Consider the following 24,354-nt stretch of genomic DNA (forward strand, 5'->3'; position numbering starts at 1 on the left):
CTAGAGTTACGCAGGCAGTTGCTGTCTTCCCATACTAGACAATGATCAGTGACTATGACTTCAATGGTGCAGTTATGCGGTAAGTATTGTACATACTAGAGCTAAACTAATATTAAGAACACATTTGTTCTTAAGTTTATCCTTGCTTTTTAAAAAAATTACCTGATAAAGTTGTTAAATACAATATGATTTTATTGTTTATTTTTTAAGGCAAAATATTCACTGCTCTCTAACACACTAAGTGCTTCATATAACAAAATCAAATAAAACAGAATAGTGTGAGAGATCAAGAAAAGCAATGATACCTGAGACAGTCTTCTGTACTGTGTGAAGGGTGTAGAGTGTGTCTGCAGCGGTACCTTACTACTGCATTTCTATAATACCACATTCGTCTCTAGGTACCCACATAGACGATTTCATTCAGTGTCAGAAAAACAACGTGGAATATTGCTAAACCTTTTATATAAAACACATGTACATAGAAGACATAGAGGGAATTCTTCCCATATTCACATAGGGAATTATGGGGGGCTCTGATATATACTAATATAATTTACCTGCAGGACTCTCGAGGCAGCTACATTAAGAACTTCTTACTCATGCACCCAGAACTAAGCAGCTGGGTGATATGGCTTGTGATAAGTACAAGTATGCCTTTACGTGTTTCAGGGTTCACAATTGGAATGTTTAAAATCCGCTGGGATAGTGGTAAAGTTAAAAAAAAATAGCAAAATTGAGTACCATCAACTGTATTTGAGTTGATTATGGTAACATTTAATATTAAAAAGGCTCTAGAATTATATAATAAAGGACTTGGCAGACAGTAAACCTGGATTTAATGTGTTTTAAATTAAGATGTAAATTTTTCAAGTGGAAAAGCAGTGTAATAGCTATGAAATAGCATGGTATTTAGGGAGATACCTATAGTTCCTATTAGGAAAAGGAAATTAAACATGACTTAAAATGTTAGGTAAATTGTAAAAAAAGATATAATACATTTTGATTAAAATAAAATTTAATTATCAAACATTTCATTTAGAATTTTTGTCTATGATATTTTTATGCCTATAATATTTTTAGGCATAATTATCTGGACTAAAATGAATAAAAAAATAGAATATATATCTTCTAAGTTAATATTTATTTGACTCATTTCTTTGATTAATTTTTATAAGATGCCTAAAGATTATACCTCAAGTAATAGTAGGGTAAGTGTATATTTTATTAACCTTGAAAAACAGGTTATTTTACAGCTTTTTTTCATTTGGGTATCATCAGGTCGTCTTGCTTCTAATAAATACCTTCTACTTCGAAAGCTTCTGAACTCTTTTCTTAAATTATTTGTGTCAAGCCTACACACAATATTCAATACTATTGTAAAATTATTCCTCATATTTATGATGATTAGAATGTAATAAGTAGCTGTTTCTTGTGTAACTGTTCATGCCATTAATATTCGATGGCATCGGTTCCCCTCCTCCAGCTAAAATTGGTTAATTCCCCAGCCCCTGCTGTTGGGGATCTCCAGGCTCATCATACTTAACCTCTGCCGAGTTCTCAGAAGGGAATTTGTTTCACTTCATTCATAGCTTCAAAAGCTGAGCAAGCCACACGCAAGTATGCGCTGGTCTTTTACCCTGAGCACACTAATCTGATTGTTTTTCCATTCTACAAACCCTGGGTCAACAATCAAGCTGCCGCCAGAAACTAATTAATTTGCAAACCGGCTTCTGTCCTCACAGAGGGAAAGCTTTTGAGAGCCATGTCAGGGAGGCCAATCACACCATGGTTACAGGCATTGTCCTGGTATCTACTTCTCCGGGTAAATCTCTTCTTGTTGCCTCTGCACAGAGGACCCAGATTACCGAGTCAGCGGTAAATCCCTATTGACTCCCACCAGGCTCCGAATGCAGTGACATTGGAAGAGGAAATTGGGGCAGACAGGAGCAGTATTCATGGAACTGAGGGTAAATCAAGAGGGAGAGAGATGTGGACAAATGAGCGAAAAAGGAAGTGGGCTTTCAAGAAGTTTCTAAGCTATTATCTCGTCTTGTTTCAGGCAATTTTCGTTAAAAACCTGAGTATTTTCAGTGAGCATAACACTGTTTACCTTGTTTTCTATTCTCAATGTTCTATTAGCTTGTCAATAAGTGATTCAAAATTGAGCAATACACCAAGTCTGAGAACAGTATTTTTTAGACTATCATTCAAAATATTAAAATAGCATATCTTAAAAGTTTTAGTTAGGTGTGTTTTATAAAGGGTTGAAAATAAATCATTTCTCTGGCATATTTATGATAAAGTGTTAAGTTTTACTGTAAATAATTATTCATTTTTATTGATTTATTCAAAGAAAACTGCTTCAAAGTAAGAATACTTCTTGTACTAATGTAGTTTTGGTGATGGGAATTGGTGACATTGCTATTTGGTAACTTTTAGCTCTTTAAAAAAAAAAATCATGCTTAGTGATTTTGGTGAACTTCCATCCTTTAAAGACTAGAACAATTTTATAGTACATATTTATTTATTAAACAGAATTATATACTATTTCATATATATATATTTCTGGTAATCAATTTTTGAGAATACATAATAGGTGATTATGAAGGCATATTCAGGCACAAATATGACTAATTATTCAAATTTAACAATAAATGTATGAAAATCTTACTCCTGATATTGCACTCTGCCAGCCCAGCTTTGCCAACTGAGAAAATGAAAGAAATTATCTGAAGATGTAAATCAAAAGTTAAGAAAGGCTGAATCTTTGCCACTGCATTCATATAAGCTTGAGATATTTAAAGGGACTTTGTTGTCACTTTTAAAACATTTTAAAATAAAATTTGAAATTAAATTATTTTCTCCTTTCTCTTTCTTCCCAACCCTTCCCATGTACCTAATCCTCCCACACTCTTCCCTCACCCCCTCATCCTTGATCTCTTCCAAATTTATGGCCTCTGACTTCTTTTTAAATTGGTTATATATATCACCAATTTTGTTTTTATATGTGTATGTGAGTGTGTGTGTGTGTGTGTGTGTGTGTATTACTAAATATAAAAATACAATGTGCTCAGTCAGAATAACGATAATGTTACTTGTATGTATGATTTTAGGTCTAGTTCACCCCCAACTGATATGTCTATAACGCTACTCCTCCTACATGTAAGATTCAGGGAGCATCACCCTAAAAAGAGAGGATGGAAAGATTGTGAGGGTCTGAAAAACACGATCTCACTATGAGATTGCATCTCCACAGTGTGTCAGGGAAGCTACAGTTATAACGTCTCAACATGAGTGCCCAAACAAGACCTCACAAGGACTACACCAGGAGGCATGTAATCATTGAAGAGGAATCTCTCAGCCCCGAACCCTAGACCAGGAACTAAGGGCAGCATTCCCCAGTAAAGGGTCCTCCAATTGGTTGTCTCTGTTTTTCTTTGTTATTTTTGTTGGTGGTGGTTTTGTTATTTTGTTTGTTTGTTTGTTTAACTAAATGAATTTTCAGCTTCTGGATGTGGTATCTTCTCATACTACCACAAAGTCAGGTTGATGCAGAAGCTTTCCTCCAATGGTCAGAAAAATACACTCATTTACTAAAACCGCTGAAACAATGAAAAATGAAATCATGAAAAATTCTGAGATTATATAAAATAGGCTATTCATTTCTTTAGTTATTAAAGAAAAATTCAATTGGACCTCTGACATGGTTTATGTTTTCAACCATGTTAGAATTAAAACTGTTTATTAAAAGTGTTTTACAGGCAATTCAAAACTGGGTCTCTGGTTCCAATATTAATCTGTGCTCTTGTAGTTTATTTGAAGTCATGTTTCTTGGTTTTATTTTTCTAAAAATGCATCCTGTGGAGAAACTTGAATCTTTAGAGAATGTGCAATATCCTAGAACATGACCACAGAGGAAGTTATGCTGATTCCAATGAGGGCAGACCATCCTGGTATGACCGTGAGAGGAAGTCGGATGATGACTTGCATACCATTTCAATTACAGAAAAGGAAAAAAGAAAAAAGAAAAGAAAAGAAAACAAGTGGGTCAGTTTATCCACAGGCACGATCCTGTTAGGAAATTCCACTAAAAGAAAACAGGTCTTCCTGAAATGAATGGGAAAGCCTCACACTCTGGGCATGTAATTAGTTCTGTTTGTGTTCACCAGGCCTTGGCTCTCTCAAGGATCCGTGTGGTTTCATTGTACTGAAGCCAGACCAGGTTGCCCTTTCACCCTCGCTCCAATGGAACCACTGACAGAGGGAGCCCTACACATTTCCCCAGCATTCCCTGGCCGAAGCAGCATGCAGAAGGACAGAGCTAGCTGACATGTAAACACTCGTGAAGGTTCAGAATCTCTATGCTTTTTAGACATGTTATCTGGCCTTTTTTGTTTCATAGTAATTATAGGAAGTAAGTCAGTATTATCTTTCCATCACAGATAAGGGTCAGAATCTAAGAGAAACATTATTTTAAAACTGATGGGTTTTCATTATACAGCATCCCATTATTAATCAAGGACATGAACAATGTGGAAAACAGTCTATCAAATAAAAAATAATAATTCGGGCTAGTCATCCATCTATTGTAATGAATGACTAAGGAGTATAGTAACTAGATAGCCCACTAAATATTAAGAAATGATTACCCTAAGAGCAGCGGAAATTTGTTTTCTAACCACAAATATACACAGAAAAAGTTAACTTAATTTCTAAATTATTAGAAGCTGAAATTGGAATTGAAGTTTAAAACTGTAACATATTGAGAGAGTTTATGAAGCACAAGAGAAAAACACGGCTTTCTGCACATGTCAAACTCCTGCCACACATATCTGAAATGAGAAGCTATTTTAATCACCAGGGAACTTAAACTAGGGTTTGTTCTAAAACATGAGGACAGCTATCACATACTAACTTGTACAAACATACATAGCTTTCCTATATTTTAATTCTTTTAGTCAAAGTATGATTTCTTTCAATTCTTTCTTGTTCAAACTGGACTAAAACCTTTATTGGTACAATTATAAAAGTGTGTTCTTTTTTAAAAAAGTGTTAATGTAGTGAGGTTGTACTTAAAAAATCATGATAATTCGGCCGGGCGGTGGTGGCGCACGCCTTTAATCCCAGCACTAGGGAGGCAGAGGCAGGCGGATCTCTGTGAGTTTGAGGCCAGCCTGGTCTCCAAAGCGAGTACCAGGAAAGGCGCAAAGCTACACAGAGAAACCCTGTCTTGAAAAAACCAAAAAAAAAAAAAAAAAAATCATGATAATTCAAGATCTAATTCTTGATAATTGTATTTTTGTTTTTCTTCAGCATGAGCAAAAATCAAAAGTCACCTAAAATTGATTGATTAGTTCATCCAAAGAGGTGAATTAATTGGGGAAATGCAGTAAGATACACACCCAAATTAATTCAGTAGCCCTGAAGACCTCTGAAAAACATCATACAAGGCAATACATTATATCTGGCAATAATGTTCAATCTGTAGTCTATGCTGATGCCTCAGAACTCATTCATTTTATGCATGAATATATAAACATTATGTTTCTTTTCTTTTTTTTTTTGAAATGATATCTGATTTCTCAAAGCCTGCATTTCACAGTCCTCCAGCCCTGTCTTCAACACAGCAGCATCCCTGCACTCAGAACAACCTGGTTTCTGCAGCCTGTCAGCTGGAACCTTTCTGTTAATTTGGAAAAAAATCAGTTCTCACATTTAGTGCTGAGAGACTGATAACTGAATTCTCAAATGAACCACACATTTTCAGAGATGAAGTACAGGGCTGGGGACAATGACTATGTTTTCCCACAGTGTAAATTCTTCAGACTCAGCTGTCAACATGTGTGTGTGCAGCATGAAAGCAGGTTTAGCTTGATGACTTTTTCCTTAAGGCCATAAAAATGAAATGGATACTACACTCTCCTTTGTGTTATTCCATCTTCTAATCAGATTTTGTTTCTCATGGACAGTGAGAGCCTGTACGACTCCTAGAGTTCTTAGTAGATCAAAGACACTTTGTTCCTGAATAAAAAACAAACATTTTCTCTCCCACACAAATATTTCCATTTGAGAACAGACCAGATAGTGATGTTAAACAGGGGGTTTCCCTACTAATTTTGCACCCCGCAAACCATGTTAGCTTTAATAATCGGTGGTAGATAGTCTTTCTTTCCTTCTTTCTTTCTTTCCTTCTTTCTTTCTTTCTCTCTCTCTTTCTTTCTTTTTGAGTTTTAAACATACCCTTGTTATCAAGTCATCAGCCGTCTTTTCCTCACTGGGACTTCCAACATCTCAAAGCACGTAGGCATCATTATATTTCTGGTGCTGCTAGTAGGGTGGAAATTTGACTGTATGTCCAATACCCATCATTACTATGGTAATATTACCCAGTATTACTATTACTATGAGGTTGTACTCAGCCATGAACAATCTTCATCATTTTCTGTATTTAAATCAACAATTAGTAACTGAAGCCAAAGCTAAAAGAAGTTTCGGAGAGCAAGAAGTAAGTGACACAGAGAAGTGATTGCTTGGAGAACGAGATCATGTGTAGTGGAAAATACTGCAGGGCTGGTTCTAACAGAGCTGGATGAAAAGCTACAGAGACTCAGGGGTGGACTTCGAAGAAAGGCATGGAGTAGACTGTTGGAGTAAAGCTAAGTTGAAATCAGTTAACAGTGGTGAAAATCTTGAGGATAAAGGGTCCCAGGCAGAGAGTGAACTTGAGCACACATCAAAGAAGCAGATTGAATGGGATAATGGATCAAAGTTTCAAGTCATGGGAAGTTATCATGGCAAAAAGGAATGAAAGAGTGCTGGATAGATGACGGGGGTAAAAGTGCTTTCTGTGATTTCTTCCAAGTGTGATGTCCTGAGTTTCGTTTCAGCTCTCACAGGTTGGAAGAAGATAACAAACTTCAAGTTTCCTGAGTCCACAGAGTTCTCTCTCTCTCTCTCTCTCTCTCTCTCTCTCTCTCACACACACACACACACACACACACACACACACACACACACACACACACACACGCACATATAATGGTAAAGAAAACACTAAGAGATAGTAACAAGAAAATAAATGTAAATTGGGTCATTTAGGAGAAGTAGCAATTCAATTAAGAAACAAAGGCAGGAAGATCACATGACTGAGATAGGGTCTGTTCCTAACCATGAGAAATAATAGTACAATTAGAAGCCTTGCCACGGGAGGAAAGAGATGCAGACTTGGGTGACCGGAGGCCTCTTTTATGCTCTGAATGATGACTTTGAAGCAAGGTATTTACAAAAACTGTCATCAAGATTCCACATTCCCCCGAAGTTTCACTGAGATCCAGAGGTGGGTGCCAATTTAAAAGAACCAGACAAGTGGATCAGAGAGCAGTGACAAGGACTTAGTTCTGCCCAGGAAAAGTCCTGCCTGTGTTTGGAGAAAGACAGTCCAGCATCCTATGGAAAGTGTAGATGAGCATACACCGTAAACTTACACTCATTAGGGAAGTGTGTGGAACCAAGTACAACTCCAAACATAGGACACTAGGAACTGGCAACATTATCTCATGTGATTGAGATAGCAGAAATACAAATTTTAGATTAAGTTACAAAAGCTACTCTCATAATATCATGGAGATTCTTATAAATATTTGACTACTGTGTGTAAGTCAATAAGCAAAAATTAATCATCAAATTAATTCCTTCCTAACTGGATAGGAAGATATATAAGGATGATTTATAATCTAAATGACAATAATGACAATCTTTTTGCTTATTTAAACTTGTACATCTTGCACCTTTTAAATAATGCTAAAATAATTTAAATACTAAGAAAAAGTACAAATTACAAAAAGCATCTACTTCTCAAGCGCTTGGACGAGTTCTTGAAATGGGGGAAACCGAGACAAAACTACATTGGGTTAGGAAATGTAGGTCTTCACTTCCTTGCCTATAAAGTAAAGTAGTAGTTGTTTTTTGTTTCAGAGATGTAAGAGTCGTTTGAAATTTTGAGAGCACTAAAATGTAATGTACTTAGCAGGGAAAAAAATTTTGGATGTCAAGGCTTAGGATGATGCTCTCAAAGCAGTGACCAGAGATCTGGAGAACAACTAATCCCCCAGGTTCGCTGGGGCGTCCCTAGAAGACAGTTATCTTTTTCCATTGCCTCCCTTCCATAGCTTCAGGCCCGATCCTTTCTTCCCATAGCTGACTACTGAGAAACCTCACATTTGGCACAAAACAAATATTTCCTCAGTTTTTAATCTTCTTTTGTCTTTTCCCAATTTTCTCACACCCACAGTGGTGAGGTCATCACCATTATCTTAACAGCCCACTGAATCTAGAGTATCTGTACGTCCGTAAAAGGAAATCTTTCCAGTGACAATCGGTGATGCGTTCCGCCCTGTGTTCTGGCACACCCAGCCTACCGTTGAGCCACCGGGAGTCATGCTGCTCCGTCCTGATGGGGTGGTGGTGCCCCAGCGTTCGGAAGATAGCGAAGTCTCGGCCCATGAAGTCGGCGGCGGTTCCAGAGTACAGCTCACCATCTACATTGAGACAGAAGGAAATTGAGCACATATTATTTAACTGAAGGGAGGCAAGAAAATTAAGCAGCAACAATATAATTTTCATGTTACAACTAATGTTATTTCCATCATCATGCAAAGCTATTAGTATTTCATCCACGTGTCCTGAAAGGCGGGGCCTATCAAGTGATCATCCATGTGTTACTCATTCAGGAACAAGTTGGTAAAAAAGAATAAAGTCTGATTTGGTGAACATAGCTTAACATCAAGTTTTATCATTTTCCTCATTGATGAAATAAAAAAATACAAGAGTGAAAACTATATTCATGACATAGTTTGTTTTTTCATGGGTAAGCCTCTTACTGCTCAAATAACCTTATTTTTCAGGATGAGGTATTTAGTCATGTTTATAACTTATTTTAATGGTAATTAAATGTTTGATGAACTATTTTCCAATAGGATCTGATAAATGAGATTTTACTGTAAAAAGTAATTTTTCCTTGAAATTTTTTCTTGCTTTTTTTAAAGTTAATTTTTACATGTGCATTGGTATGTATGCCTGTGTGTATGTACACACTTGCTTAAGAGTGTGGAGTCCCGAAGTTGACCTCAGATGGTGGACTCCATTGCTCTTCACTCTGCTCTTACTGAGGCAGGGTCTTGCTGAACCTGGAGTTTACCAGTTCCGGAGAATTTAGCTAGCTCTCCGAGTTCTCCCGACTCTGCCCACTGCGTGCTGGAACTCCAGGCAATCCTTGCAGCCTCAGCACGATTTTCTGTGGCTTCACGTTTGCCTGACTATTCCTTTATCCACTCAGCCGTATCCCAAGCTGACGTTTTTTTTTTTTTTTTTTTTTTTTTTGGTTTTTTCGAGACAGGGTTTCTCTGTGTAGCTTTGCGCCTTTCCTGGAACTCACTTGGTAGCCCAGGCTGGCCTCGAACTCACAGAGATCCGCCTGGCTCTGCCTCCCGAGTGCTGGGATTAAAGGCGTGAGCCACCACCGCCCGGCCCAAGCTGACGTTTTATTTTTTAAAGCTTCCAGGATGGAACGAGTTTCAAACTAGTGTAAGGCATTATAAAGTCCAAACCTACATCCACAGCAGGCCTTCAGATTTAACAAACTACTTTTGAAGAATAAGCAAAACTGGAACTCCTGGTTTGAACCCACTGAGTTCCTGATTCCACGACTATTGATGCTTTACTCCTGAAACTGTATAGACCCTCAGTCATAGTTTAATAGTGGAAGCAATTACCAGGAGGTAGAAAGGAAAAGGCATAGACAGAAATAGAAGGACAAGATGAGAACTTTCATGAACTGAATATCATTCTGTGCTTGTCAGGAACCCAGGCTCTGCCTTGACGCTTCTAATGATCTCATTCAACTCTGTCAACATCCCCGAGAGAAAAACAATGTTGCCTCTGTTTTACATTTTGGAAGCCGGGGTGAAGGTTCACTTCCAGACCTGTTTAATTCTAAGGCTATTATGCTAAATCATACCACCTTTCAATTAAATGAACTCTGTAGAATTTATGTCTTCTGTCATTGAGACAGAAAGCACCTCAGATTCCTTCTTCTCGATAACACATAACCACTAAATTGCTTAGAGTTAATTGCTGTATTTACCAAGCAAAACAACTAAAGTGATAGGTTTCTACAAATAACACACAAGCATTTAAAATCATTAATAATATTTTTTGATTATTAGGATGAGTTAATGTTCTCATAGTCATTAACATGAAAATAGTCACAAAATAAAGAGCATAGACAAACAAGTTAAATACTTGTGTATTGTTCATTCTCCATAGACTTCTATACTGTAGTAGGTATAAATGTAAAATTATCTGTCATTGTTTAGGTATAACTACTTTGGGTATATTTCATTAATATCATTACTTACAATGTTATTCTTTAGTTATATATTCAGTTTTCACTCATGTATGCTTTGTAACAAACTAGATATTCTCCTAATCAACCATTTCACGAGAACTTTTCCTTTCTGAAGTTTTGTGTGTTGTTTGGTTGGTTTTGTTTTGTTTTTTTAGAGACAAGGTGTTTCTATGACAGCCTAGCTGGCCTAGAAGCCCTGCAGACCAGACTGGTCTTGAACTCATAGCTCCTCTGCCTCCAGATGGCTAGGATTAAAAGTGTGAGTCACCATGTCTAGTTTACTGAAGTGTTTCATGGACTTTGAGTTATCTCTAGAGCATTGGAGACTAGGCAGAGGGAAAAAATCAATTTAAAACTGCCTATCTTGTTTTTTTTTTTTTTTTTTTTTTTTTTTTTTGATTTTTCGAGACAGGGTTTCTCTGTGTAGCTTTGCGCCTTTCCTGGGACTCACTTGGTAGCCCAGGCTGGCCTCGAACTCACAGAGATCCGCCTGGCTCTGCCTCCCGAGTGCTGGGATTAAAGGCGTGCGCCACCACCGCCCGGCCTATCTTGTTTTTTGATAAATGAACTTAAAATTATTTTCTTTAGATTGCTATAACTCAAGATGAACATATTATTAGTTAGACAGTAACTTATTACAAGTTACTAATGAAACTAACAATACTATTAAGAGTACTCACACGTCATCCTACATATGGCATCTTTGGAATTCCAAAGTACCTTGTTCATTCTTTACTCAACGAAGTGCTAAGTGCAAATATAACTTATTCTCATAAACTGTGACTGTAATATTTTGCCAGACAGAAATCCAACACTGTTATGAAGAAAGTACTCATTCACCTAGAAGTTTTTTGGAATATTTAAATGCTTATTGATATCTTATAATTCATCTATATTTAAGCACTTTAATATTTTCATCAAAATTAATACCTTAAACTTTAGCAAGGTAGTGGTAAACACATTTCACATATATTTTTGTGATCAGTGAGAACAAGAGGATGGTGGTTGAAATTGTGTGTGACAGGTTGGAGGGATGGCCCAGCAAGCAAAGGCTAGACTCCCAAACCAAACATCAAATTTGTGTGTGGAAACTTCTAGAAGTGGCCCTGCAAGAACCCTGTGAGGGGATGACATGCTCTCTTTGTCTTGACATTTCCAAGGTATAAAATTATTTTCTGAGCTTTGCTGCTGAGGAAGCATGTTATGTGATGAAAATCATGACAGGTGAAAATACAATTATAAACAGATAATCTGAACAATGTAATGTCAGTTGATCACACCCAACAGGATCCTGCATGAGATATGATAAAGAATATAATGCAGTGAGCACCTTTTTGCCAGTTAGCACTAAAGTAAATGAAATGTGGAATTACTGCTTCTGTCACATATGAAGACTCAGAAGAGAGTTGAGAAGCTGGTAACAACAAATGTCTCTGGCTATAGGAAAGTATTCGGTTCTCTTACATGTTATCTGGGTTTTATTATTTTTCTTGTTCACTGTTATTCAAGAATGAAAAAACTCAGCATCAGAGAAAGAGTCCAAAGCAGAGACTTATTTTCTTTCCATTTTCACAACAGGGGAAGATGGTTTGGACAAAGCAGAAGAGCTCAATTTTTTACTGAGAAGATAATTAAATTTAAAAATCAACTTCTGAACAAACGAGAGGCTGAGGTTTAGGTATCAGTTGTCTGCAGCCATGGGAAATCACCTTTCACCCAAATACTACTTTTTGCAAAAGCCAGAGTTAGTTTTTTGAGCCGGATGATATCAGGTAATTAGGAGGCATTACAGGGCAAGATCTCTTCTTGTCCATGCTCATTGTCAGTAGCTGTTTCTTGTTTTCAGCCTTAGATACAATTCCCTGCTCAGATTTCTATGAGGATTCTTACCATAGGTGATTGTTACATAGAAAATGTGACATAACACCTTTCTTATTTTGACTGATAGTCTAGTTGGCGAAATGTCCCACTCTTACTTTATTGCTTGTTGTTGTTAAGCAAAAGTATAGCACCAACCCCTTGGCTGTGCCAGTTAATACATTTGAACATTACCAGGAAGTACTAGAGGTATGTCATAGTTTGTGGCTTTCTAAAATTATATAGGTAGTATTGACTGTACATAATGTGCAATAGCTTGACGGGAAACAGGTAAGTATAATAGTGACAACAGAATTCTACTAATTGTAGTTTTCTCATTTCTAGGTCATTTATGAAGTCATTAAATAAATGTTAATTCTTGAACATAGAGTTAATATGTACTTTTTGATACACATTATTGAAAACATGAGGTGATATTATATATATATATATATATATATATATATATATATATATATATATATAAATCTGTTTTGAGTGGCAATGCTGTTGATACATACTCCTGAGCTCTCTATGTACAATAAGCCACTAGTGAAAGGAAACATGAAATGTGTCCACTTTTGTTAAGTTGATGGTTCAGTAACATACTCAAGGTTATAGACACTTTGTCTAACCAGCAAGATCTTGAAGTATGTATATAAAGAAATAGCACAGAGGAAGGTTGATGGCTCAAAAATAATACATTAGATGATGATTACACAGTGCTGACAGATATAACTAAACTGTCTAGAATGTACCAACGACCAAGATGACTATTTGAGTACACATCCATTCTGTCTTAACGGGAACCTTTGAAACTGTGTCTAAGGAAAGTATAATTTACAGGCATGAATGGAAACAGCTTTCTGACCTCCACATTCACCATGGCTGAGTTCCCCAAGAAGCATGTATTAAAAACAAAAGTTCACACATACTCTAGAATTTCTGTTCACAGCTCAAAACGAAGGAACAATGTGGCTTAGATCAGCTAATGTCTTAGATTACAATTCCTAAGAAGGGTGTGGTGAGAAGAAACTAAAGAAGGAAAAATAAATTTCCTGATGAAAATGCAGCATTTCTGGCACAGGTGAGGAGTGTGACGTGAATGTGAGCAGATATCAAGTAAACCTAAAGACGAGGCTATTATGTTGTTAACACCTTAAGTAAATTCTACTCAGAGTAGTGGGTAATAAGAAACAGAAGAAGAGACGTTTATCTCCCCCCTGCTTTCCATCCGCAACCCACACTGCAGCAATGAGACCCATTGTGCAGGGGTAGGACCCAGGGGAAGTTGACGCCACTCTTCCCTAGCGGCCACAGTCTGTGTAGCAACACAGACAAGCAGACTTTGTTCCCTGTGCTGTTCTCTTCAAGCTGATGCTTTTCTGCAGGGATGTGTTCACATGGCACGAAACCGAAAACATAAAATTCGTAAGGCACCTGCCATGCTTCCAAGCTTCCTCAGAGACAGCTATCATGATGAGTTTCTGTTTGTTCACATGAATTCCAGAAATGCACGTATACTCTAATAGCAGCACTCTATTACATTGCATTATTTAATTCCCCCAAGAAGCTAGTGGAATTCGCATAGCATACTATTTTATATATCCGGGAACTGAAGCTCAGAGAGGTTCAAATAATATCCTTAGTTATATCTAATTATTTTAGGGAATACCTTGCCTGTTCTAATACCCATTGAGAGCATTTTTTTTAATGTCAAAACATGTTCTTTCTTGAAGCAAGGCAAAGTTCCAGTTTGAAGATATACACCTGAGTGAAAACCTCAACCCTTTGAAATAGATCTCAGTAATGTCCCTTCTTGATGGAATATTTCTAAATTATTAGTGCTGCAGTGCCTGGAAAAGATTTCAATAAGAAAATAAAATTGCTCTCAAGTTGGCTATTCCTTCATATCATGAAAATGTGAGTTACTATTTAATTAGTGTGGAAAGTACTGGATTTTATTCTTGTGCTCTGTTCACACCTGGTATTTATGCTGAGCAGGGGAGCAAATGCTATCTTTAATAAGGATATTTTAAACAAAGTTGAAAAATACGTGCAGGTGGAAGAACTGAGATATTTTAAAATAAACTCTGCAATACTTTTCTTATTTTAAAAGATTGACAAATTAACTTTATTATGGTGGCTTGAAGAATTTAGAGAATGTCATTGTATTTGGGCACTTTTGGTATCTACTTTTGGCAGCATTTGGCAAGAAAAAAAATCGAGTTGTTTATAGTCAACATTTAACAACCCATGGCATTTTGCAAAGAGGTTATGCTCAACTTTCATAGTTTGTGTGAAGTAAACTTTGAACTGTCTGTTGCTTTTTAACATTTCCTATTGGTTGGAACGGCCTTCTGCTGAGACAGTTCACAGATGTTTTGAGTGAAACCTAGATTTGGAAAAGGGAGTGGCCTTAGCCTTTCTCTTTCATGTGCTGAAATGAGGAGGACCCCTCAAGTTATATGAGAGGCTAGAACGTTCACGTGGCTGGCTTCTCACATATACATCACCATCTCTGCATTTCTGAGGTGGTTAGTACTATATATTCAAAAGTTTGATTAAGCTTGGTCATCTCATTCCCTTATGTTCTCATCCCTCCATTACCCCACTTACTCCAGTTTACTCAGGAGATTTCATCTATTTCTCCTTCCTAGGGTGATCCATGTGTCCCTCTTAGGATCCTCCATGTTACCTAGCTTCTCTGGAGTTGTGGGTTGCAGTCTGGTTATCCTTTGCTTTACATCTAGTATCCACTTATGAGTGAGCACATACCATGTTTGTCCTTCTGCGTATGTGTTACCTCATCCAGGATGGTATTTTCTAGTTCTATTCATTAAGGGGTCCTCTGGCAGTAGGATCAGGATCTATCCCTGGTGCATGAACTGGATTTTTGGAGCCTATTACCTATGGTGGGACACCTTGCACAGCCTTGATGCAGGGGGAGGGGCTTGGACCTGCCTCAGCTGAATGTACCAGGCTTTGCTGACTCCCCAAGGGAGGCCTTACCTTTTCAGAGGAGGGAATGGGGAATGGGTTGGGGAGGAATACTGGGGGTGGGAGCAGGAGGATGGAAGACAGGGGAATCGGTGGTTGGTATATAAAGTGAATAAAAAAATTTCTTAATAAAAGAAAGTTTGATTAATGTAGAAAATATTTATGTTCAAAAAACCCATAAAAACAGTGAACATTCACGTTAAAGCAGTATAAGAGAAAATGCCCAAAAAGCCAATAAAGAGGATTTTATGTACTATGAGAGGGAGAATTTGTAATATTCTGCCAGAGCAAACAGCCACAACAAAGAAAGTTACAGTTCTTGAATCAAAATGGTGTTGCATGGGCTGCAATGATGGGTGGGTGGATAAAGCCACTTGCCGCCAGTCTGTCTGTCCAACCAAGTTCAATCCCCAGGACTCACACAGGGGAAGGAGAGAAGCAACCCCTAACATTGTCCTCTGACCTCCACACACGACTGTGGTGCTGGCTCTCTAAGTACCCCAACACGCTAGATAAAGAAACATTTAAACCTTTTAGAATGTCACTGTGGAGAGTTTAGGGGGTTTTAGCAAATGTGGGAGGATCTGTCGTTATTTCTGCATCTTGTTTTAACTGATTCAGAAGTGATTTCTTTGGCTTTATTAGTAAGTACTTCACTGCTCTGAAAGTGACGGCCACATCCGCTGTGGTGAGTGTTAGGTCTGGACTTGCAGGGAAAGCTTGTGTTCTGATGTTCTGAAGGGTCTCTTGTTCCTTCTCAGCCACATATCCTCTTGCTGAACTTCACTCATTCTTTTCTCCTTTTCATCAACCTATACATCTTTTTCAAAGAAATCCTAATAGAAACCCAAACTTGGGAGTTTCTTTTCCTTCATGGACTTTGTGTGGTTGCATACCATATGAGCTATGTAATACTGACTGTCATCAGCCTTTCTCAGTGGAATAATAAAATAAATAAGCAAATCCCTGCAGAGGAACATACCACAAGCTAATGCAGCTCTAGGCACACTTTTACAGACTGCTTTTTGAGTAATATTTCTCATTTTTAGTGTGCAATTTAAATAAATACAGGTTACAAGTTAGAGCAAAGCATGGTTTCCCCTCATTGTTTAAGACAGTTTTCAAATTTCAACATGTATGCATGAGGAAGGCATGCACATGTAAACACTAGGTTGCCCATGAATAGGAAAATTATACATTTGCTAAGTATGCAGCTTTCCTTCAGGTTTAAAAAGTCTTTTTAAAACTGCTCTATAAAAGGATCAAATGGGCTAAAATTGTCTAGATTGAAAAGTTATAGAAGAGGTAATTTATATTGCACTGTTTTATTCTAAATAGAGCAAAGATTAGTGATAAACTAAACACTGGACAGTAATGGATATATAGCTCTGTGGTTAATACAGTTGTGTCTATGACTAGAGTTTAATTTTCTTGAGTATAAAAGTATTTTTACAAGAGAAGAAATGAAAAACATTATTAAACTTATGCGAAATGAGCTAAGCACTAATTTACCTTTAAAAGTTCTAAACTTTGATGTCTGAAAACTTTCATTATTTTTCATTTCAACATTTTATGAAAAAGAAAAAAGTATACAAATGTAATGTGTATAGGGTTGTTGATATATTTAACTAAAAAGGCACAGAGAATGAAAACTCTTAAAGAAGTGGAGGGAGCTTGGAGTGAAGAACACATTCATGCTTCCATACTTTTAGCTTAGATTTAGTTAAGCCCAGTTTTCTGATGGGTACAAGACTGAAAGTTCTTCACCTTTCAGTGCAGACTGACACTCCTGCTTCTGTCCCCCTAAGCTGGTCTTTTGCACTGTAAATATTCTCCAATTAATATTCTCCAATTCTCTGCAGCAGAGACAAACAAGAAGAAGAAAGAAAGAGAGAGAGAGAGAGAGAGAGAGAGAGAGAGAGAGAGAGAGAGAGAGAGAGAGAGAGAGAAACAAAGAAAGAAAGAAAGACGAAAGTAAAGGATAAAGTCTAAACCATCATGGCTAGTGTTTACGCAAAGAAGATGCTAAAGCCAGAAAATATGATGACAGACTATTTTCCTTAGGCTGGCTTATATGACAAGATACTCCAGTGAGTCAAACCAAATACATCAAGGGAGTCTCTGCCAACTATCCCACTACTTGACTTGATGGTGCTGAAGAAGTTGTCCAATGTTGAAACAGTGGTGTCTTGAAGTGCATTTTTCATGATACACTGAACACCATTCTTTCTTAATCATATCTCAAAATTTTTATTTAATTTTTTTTATCAAATAAAATGAAATCATACTTACAAAAGCAAAAATTAAAATTCAACAAAGGATGCATAATGATTGAGCCAACTATTGTCAAGATATAACTGAACTACTTCCTTGAACATGAATCAGTTTGAGTAGGGCAATCACAATCAACAATTAGTGATGTTTTTTATTTCCTATAAAAATTATCTGTGAACTGCATAGCAGATGCTCTCCTCCTGAAATTGTATGACTAAGAATGACAAATTTTGACAGGTGAAAGGAACAGACCCCCTTGACATTGGTTACAGCAGATTCACCATGTAGTTGATCACTGGCTACATACCTATGAGAAGTGAGGCTGTCAGCAGTTTGGGGTCATAAGGACTCTTCCCACGACCGTTTTCGAAATGTGAGTCCTGCAGCTTAAAAATGTTGTCCTGCAGAGTGAAAAAAAAAGAGAGGTTTTGTTTATTTCTAAAAGAAGTGTCTTCAACATGTCAATAAGTCAAAAGGAAGTTGAGTATTCACACACAACAAAGAGTACTGTTTGTCTTTAGAGAGGACAAAACGCTGTAATGGGTTGAAAGAGCTAATACTAGCCAAATAGCTCTTCAGTTCGATGGTTTTTGGGTGTTGGTTTGTTTGGTCGCTGTGAGCATGCTGCAAGTGAAGAGGCACCAATGAAGGCCAAAGAACAGGATTTATTATGGTGGGAATAATAATGTAGCTTTTTCATTTTGTCAGGCATGCCAAGGAAGGGCTGTGCAAATGACTCTTAGGGAAACAAAATTTAGGTTTATATGAAATGACCTGTTTTCTTCCTGGATAGAAAAAAAATAACAATTAGATTACATTTCTAGATAATTTCTATCTTATTTTCTGTCTACATAATCAATTCAAAAGTACTAAGCCACAGCAGTCGATTCCTTTACTCTGTTCTCTGTACAACTCACAGGCTTGTCCTGTAATTTTATAAGACTTAATTACCTAGGAAGGCCATGAAATCATCCTTATCGTCCACCGGGGCACCACTGTGCTTTAGGCAGAGTTTGCCTGTTGCTGCCATCAAGAGAAGATAAACACGTTTGTTTGTTTGAACACACAGGTCATCTCCTTGGGGAGGTCAAGTACCCAGATAAAGGAACAAACTTTTAACTACATACAGAACTATGTTTATGTCCCAAGCTAGCATAGGTGTAACAGGCATGCACGCCAACAGAAGCCTGGTAAGTAGGTCATTGATGACTATGAACCCCTGTCAGAATGCATCATGTTAAATACATGTGACAGTTGAGTAAACTCAGGAGCATTTCTGGCGCTCTACATCCATGGGTGACCTGGTTATTAATTAGGTCAGAATATGTATGCTTTTTTCCAGTAGGGCATTAACTTGTCTATAGGCTAAAATAAAATAGTGGCATTGGTAATTTTTCTACTAGTCACATAAAAGTATTTTCTAACTTATAATAGCAAATGATATTTGTTTTATGGTCAAGAAACATTGCTTTAACATTTAATATTTCTGATGGAGCTAATGGCAGGGTTTCAAATTATAACTCTTAGAGCCCACTTTGGATCACAGAGAAAAGTGCTAAAGGATGGAAAGCAGAGGCATTCTGTAGTTTCATGAGAGTGACCATGAATTTCCTGTATGGCTTTTGCTTTTCACTGATTCGCTATTTTGTATCACCTGTCCTCTAGCGATGACGACTCTTTAGCTTCGTCCTAAAATTCATACTGTGCAATAATTTATGGCTTTTCTGAGAATTGTGCAGTTATAACAGGAATGTTGGTGATCTAGGCACCAAGCCCAGCTTGGCAAATAATCACATTCAAATTTTTGTGGTCATATCTTATCTCTGAACCACTAGGCCCCCAAAGTCAATTTTAATATGAATATTTAAACTTACAGTTTTATCAGGACAATAACTGTAAAATTTATATAAGGCATTTTAATGCAGAAAAATAAATAACAGGTTATTTTTCTTTTAATGCTGTTTATATGATCACTCAAAGAATATGCATATTTAAAACAAGTTGTTACTCATATTGTCCAATTTCTTGATGTGTTATGAAAGTAATACTACATTATTATTTAATTATGGTTATGTAAATCACCAGATATCTAACCTTACTTATACACTTTAATACTAAATATACAATATAAAAATTATTAACTTAGACTAATAAAGACATAGAAGGATTTATAAGTAATAGTTTGATTTCATGTATTTTTATTAAAAGTAAAAACTAGAGGAAAATGTATATTTGGAAGGGTATTTCTACACACTGCACAAATCAAATAAAATACTATAAAATCAGGAAGTAAAATATTTGTTAAAACTTGGAGGAAATACTGGGAAAAGTGGTGGAAAAAATGGTAGAAATGCTATTGTTTCTTTTACTCATAGATATTTTATTATATCCACCAACAAAGAGAAGCCATCCTTTCAAAATATGAAATACATAATGTCTAGGATCATATGTCCAAGTTAATCAGGCAATGTCAAGGTAGAGGAGGTGAATGTCCAATGTCATGTAGTATTTGATTTAAAAGCAAGGATTAGGCTCCAAAGGAACAGAGGTTAAACATATCAGTCAGGGTTTAAGAGGAGACCCTTGGTCATGGTGTCAGATAATATGCTCAGGACTTGTTTTCTTCTTGTTTAACTCCATAAACAAATAATAAATTAATCACTCCTCTTGCTGACAAAATATCTTTCCTCTAAGCATACTGCTACTTATATTTCTGAATGTCTCTTATACAAATGGTCTCTGTTCTTATAGGATTCCACAGTGCTGCAAATACATAAAGTTTTCTTTTCACTCCAGTGAGATGTGGTCATGGAATATATATCTGCTTTTTGTAGAGAGCAATATATAACGTTACTTGCATACACATACTTGTAGTGTAAAGTCCACACCCATTACTTGTAGAAATAGGAACAAGGATGCTGAAATTGGGCAAAATGGGTGTTATTCCTGACTATGCCTTTTGCTAGCTTTGGACTTCAGGCAAGACCCTAAGCCTTTCTAAAACTTAGATTCCTCATCTGTAACGGAATAAATCTCATTTTTAATGTAAAAATACGTTGTGGTATTATATAAAATATAATTTATCCTAAAACTGTTCATTTTTTACTACAATAAAATCATTATGTCTCTTGCTTACAGAAATTTCTCATGCCACAGGGCAAATGTCTTTATATATTCACAAGTAAAAATTAGTATGGATTTATATATATATATATATATATATATATATATATATATATATATATATATATATTTGATCTCCCATAGAGCATTGAAAATATTCTTTCCTCTTGCTGGATGTAAGTGTACTTGAAAAGTTCTATTGGAACAAAAAACCTTCAAAGTACAAAAATGTTGCTTTTCTTAATACATGAATTTTTTTTTCAAAACAAAGGTAGCTGACAATTTGTTAGGACACATTACTGATATTGGACATCCATAATCATAACAGCTGGGAGATGGAGGCAGGAAGATCCCAAGTACAAGGTTATTCTTGGCTGCATGGTAAGTTTGAGTCTGGCCTGGACTACCTCAGATTGTGTGTCAAATAACAAGGAGAGATAAAAATGGAGAATTTCTAAAAATCTCAACACTATTAAAGAGGATACCTTCAAACAATGCTCATTACTTAGTAAAGGACACAATTACTCCAGCAGCCTATGCAATTTATTTACCAATTAATCTTTGCAATTATACATCTGATGAGAGTTAATATTTAGAACATACAAATAATTAAAATACTGAACACAAAGAAAGTAAATAACACAAACTAAAAATGGGGTATAGAACTAAACAGCGCATCATCCAATATTAAAATACAAATGGATAAGAACTACTTTTTAAAAATCCATTGCTTTTTGATAAATGCAAATAAAACTACTTTGAATTTTATCTTATCCCAGTAAGAATTGCCAAGATTAATAAAGTAAATGGTAGCAGATGTTGGTGATGATGTGGGGAAATGGGAACACTTTTCTACTGCTGGTAGACGTGCAAACTTATAAAGCTACTATTTAAATTAGTGTGGCGATTCCTCAAAAAGCTGAAAGTAGATCTATATACAAGCTTTTGGGGATATCCCCAATGAATGTTATATCTTACTGCAGACAATGTTTGCTACTGCTCTATTTGTAACAGCCAGAAATTGGAAGCCAGAAATTGGAAACACCTTAGATGCCGATCAAGTGGTAAATGGATAATAAAATATGACATATTTATATAATGGAATGTTATTCAGCTGTTAAGCAAAAAGGAAATTATGAGATTTTCATGTAAATAGATGGAGCTAAAAAACAACCACCATGAATGAAGTGATCCGGACAAAGAAAGGCAAACACTGCCTGTCTTTCTTTATGTCTGTATGTTAGATTTTAAGCTTTGGATATGTGCTTCATTTAGAGTAACCACAAATCTTAGGTAGCTAGTAAGAGATTGGGCTGTGGGAGAGTTCTTCTCCTGAACAGACTATAGTGTTATGAAGGGATGAAGGGACATGAGAACGGGAAGGGGAAGGGCAGGGCAGAGGAGAGGCTATGGGAAGGGACAGCTAACCATAAGGGTGTTTGGAAAAGGGATATGGAAACTTACCGCTGTTGAAGCTTCCTGAAATATGTGCATATATAAAAGAAATTTAAAAACAGTTACCATATAATGGGGGAGACCATGTCCCAAATAGATATCATATGCTACCAAGTACAAACCCCAGTTCCAGAACAGGTTGTGACTTTTTGAGTCTTGACCAAAGAACTCTCTTGGACCCTCTCCCAAATATCATAGATTACTGCCAATGCTCTTGGTTACCCTCCGCAACTCGCTAGCAAGCTCCTATACATCATCACACCTGGAGAGATCTAGTTAGTGCTCAAGTCAAAGCTTTGCCCCCGTTTTGAATAGCATCCACTATGCTGCAAGGTACCAAGAACACTACCAAGGGAGAAAAATGATAACCAATTATAACTCATAACCCAGTTATGAGTCCTGCAATCTATAATGGTGACCATTTGCAAGATACACTGCTGTGGGATGTTCTGTATGTTACATGTGTTACTCTGATTGGTTAATACATAAAACACTGATTGGCCAATAGCCAGACAAAAAGTATAAACAGGACAAAAAAAATTCTAAAAATTAAAAGGCAAGACAGAGAGACGCTGCCAGCTGCCGCCAAAAAAGATGTTAAAATACCGGTAAGCCACAAGCTACATGACAACTTATAGATTAATAAAAATGGGTTAATTTAAGATATAAAAAACAGTTAACAAAAAGTCTACCATGGCCATACAGTTTGTAAACAATAAAAGTCTCTGTATGTTTACTTGGTTGGGTCTGAGCGACTGTGGGACTGATCAGTAAGAGAGATTTGTCCTGACTGTGGGCCAAACAAAAAACCTCTAACTACAATACACCCTCTGTTACAATAGTAGCACAAATGTTATGTGAATAACCAACTACTTTTCCATCGGATTTAAGGCCTGCTTCATGATATGGAATCCATACTAACACTGGTAATAAGACCATGAACCTAAGAATAGATAGGTCATGAACTGCAGGAAAAAGACACATTTATTCTGTGAAGTGAGCACAGCAATAAAATAACTCCTAACGACATATTCCCATGTCAATGGATCAGTGCATAGCTAAGCCCTCATTAGAGAAGCTTCATCTTGAAGTACATGGAACATAACATAGAGATCCATAACTAGACACTAAGCAGAAAGTGAGGGTCTTTGAAGCATTCAACCCTGAATGAGCTGTCTTTATCATACCCTTCTCCTCAAGGCTCACAAGTCTATGTGAAAGAAGAGGCAGAAAGACTGAAAAGAGTGTTTTCCAGAAACAATAGGGCAGATGCATTTATGAACTCACAGAGTTTGTGACAGGATGCACAGGTTCAAACCAGACAAAATCCCAGCACAGAGAAGCAGAAGTGAGCACAAAGTCCCACCTCCAGCCACAACAATATTTGCAATTGATACCTGCTGGGATAGTTTTCTTCAACTCAGTGGTATTGTGTATATCAGCAGTCAGGGCACACTGCATGTTCAGGAGTAGCTGGCCAACACAAACAGATTCCACGTGTTTTAATGTGTGTGTGTGTGTGTGTGTGTGTGTGTGTGTGTATGTGTGTTTTGTTCCTGGTTTTTGTTTTATTTTTAAGAGAGAGAAAGAACATGAAGTTGAGTGACTAGGGAACAAGTGAAGGATTTGGAAGGAGCTGTAAGGAGGAAGACTATATTCAAAATGTATTATTCACAGATTTTTAAATGCTCATTAAAAAATGCATCCCTGTTAGGCTGCAGAGTCCGCTCAACGGTTGGGGAAACACTGCTCTTGCAAAGGAACCAAGTTCAGTTCACAGTACCCATATCAAACACGCCACCTATACTCCAGATCCAAAGAATGGGATTTCTCTAGGCACCAAAATACACTTGCAATTAAACAAATTCTCATAAACTAATGTATAATTAAAAAAAGAAATCTTTAAATTTGTAAATATCCCCCTCTAGCATGTTGGATACATCTAATGCTGCCATTTCCATTTTTTGATGAGAAAGACCTATAAACATATGATGATATTTAATCATTGTGTAAAAACTCTGTCACAATATAATTGTGTGTTAATTTCCTATTTATAAGTAATATATTACATAGTTCATGGTTAGGCTCTACTTGAAAGGTCTTTGGAAATCTGGTTGCTACCCAATGATTTTCTGTTTTATAAAAATGTTAAATAGATCACGTATGCAAATATTAAGACCTGAGATCCCAAAGCCTGTGGGCATAATTAAAGTACATAGCTTCTTCGATTTACTTGTGCT

At 36.7% G+C, this 24,354-nt stretch overlaps 1 protein-coding gene across 3 annotated transcripts in view; it reads right to left on the bottom strand.

Moving 5' to 3' along the window:
* The window catches only part of Sema3a (semaphorin 3A), a 479,305-nt gene that overhangs the window by 72,565 nt on the left and 382,386 nt on the right, over positions 1-24,354 (bottom strand). For 2 of the 3 annotated variants that reach the window (XM_052720980.1, XM_052720981.1), the window contains 2 exons: positions 17,844-17,937; positions 8,418-8,537 (listed from right to left, as the gene is read on the bottom strand). In XM_052720980.1, coding sequence (XP_052576940.1) covers positions 8,418-8,537; positions 17,844-17,937 — 214 coding nt within the window. Of the gene's footprint in view, positions 1-8,417; positions 8,538-17,843; positions 17,938-22,123; positions 22,169-24,354 lie in introns of those variants that run through there. The other variant, XM_052720982.1, reaches the window with a different exon arrangement.

This window comes from Peromyscus californicus, unplaced genomic scaffold, assembly GCF_007827085.1.
Source record: "Peromyscus californicus insignis strain IS unplaced genomic scaffold, ASM782708v3 Scaffold_6__1_contigs__length_162567912, whole genome shotgun sequence".
Taxonomy (NCBI): Eukaryota; Metazoa; Chordata; class Mammalia; order Rodentia; family Cricetidae; genus Peromyscus; species Peromyscus californicus.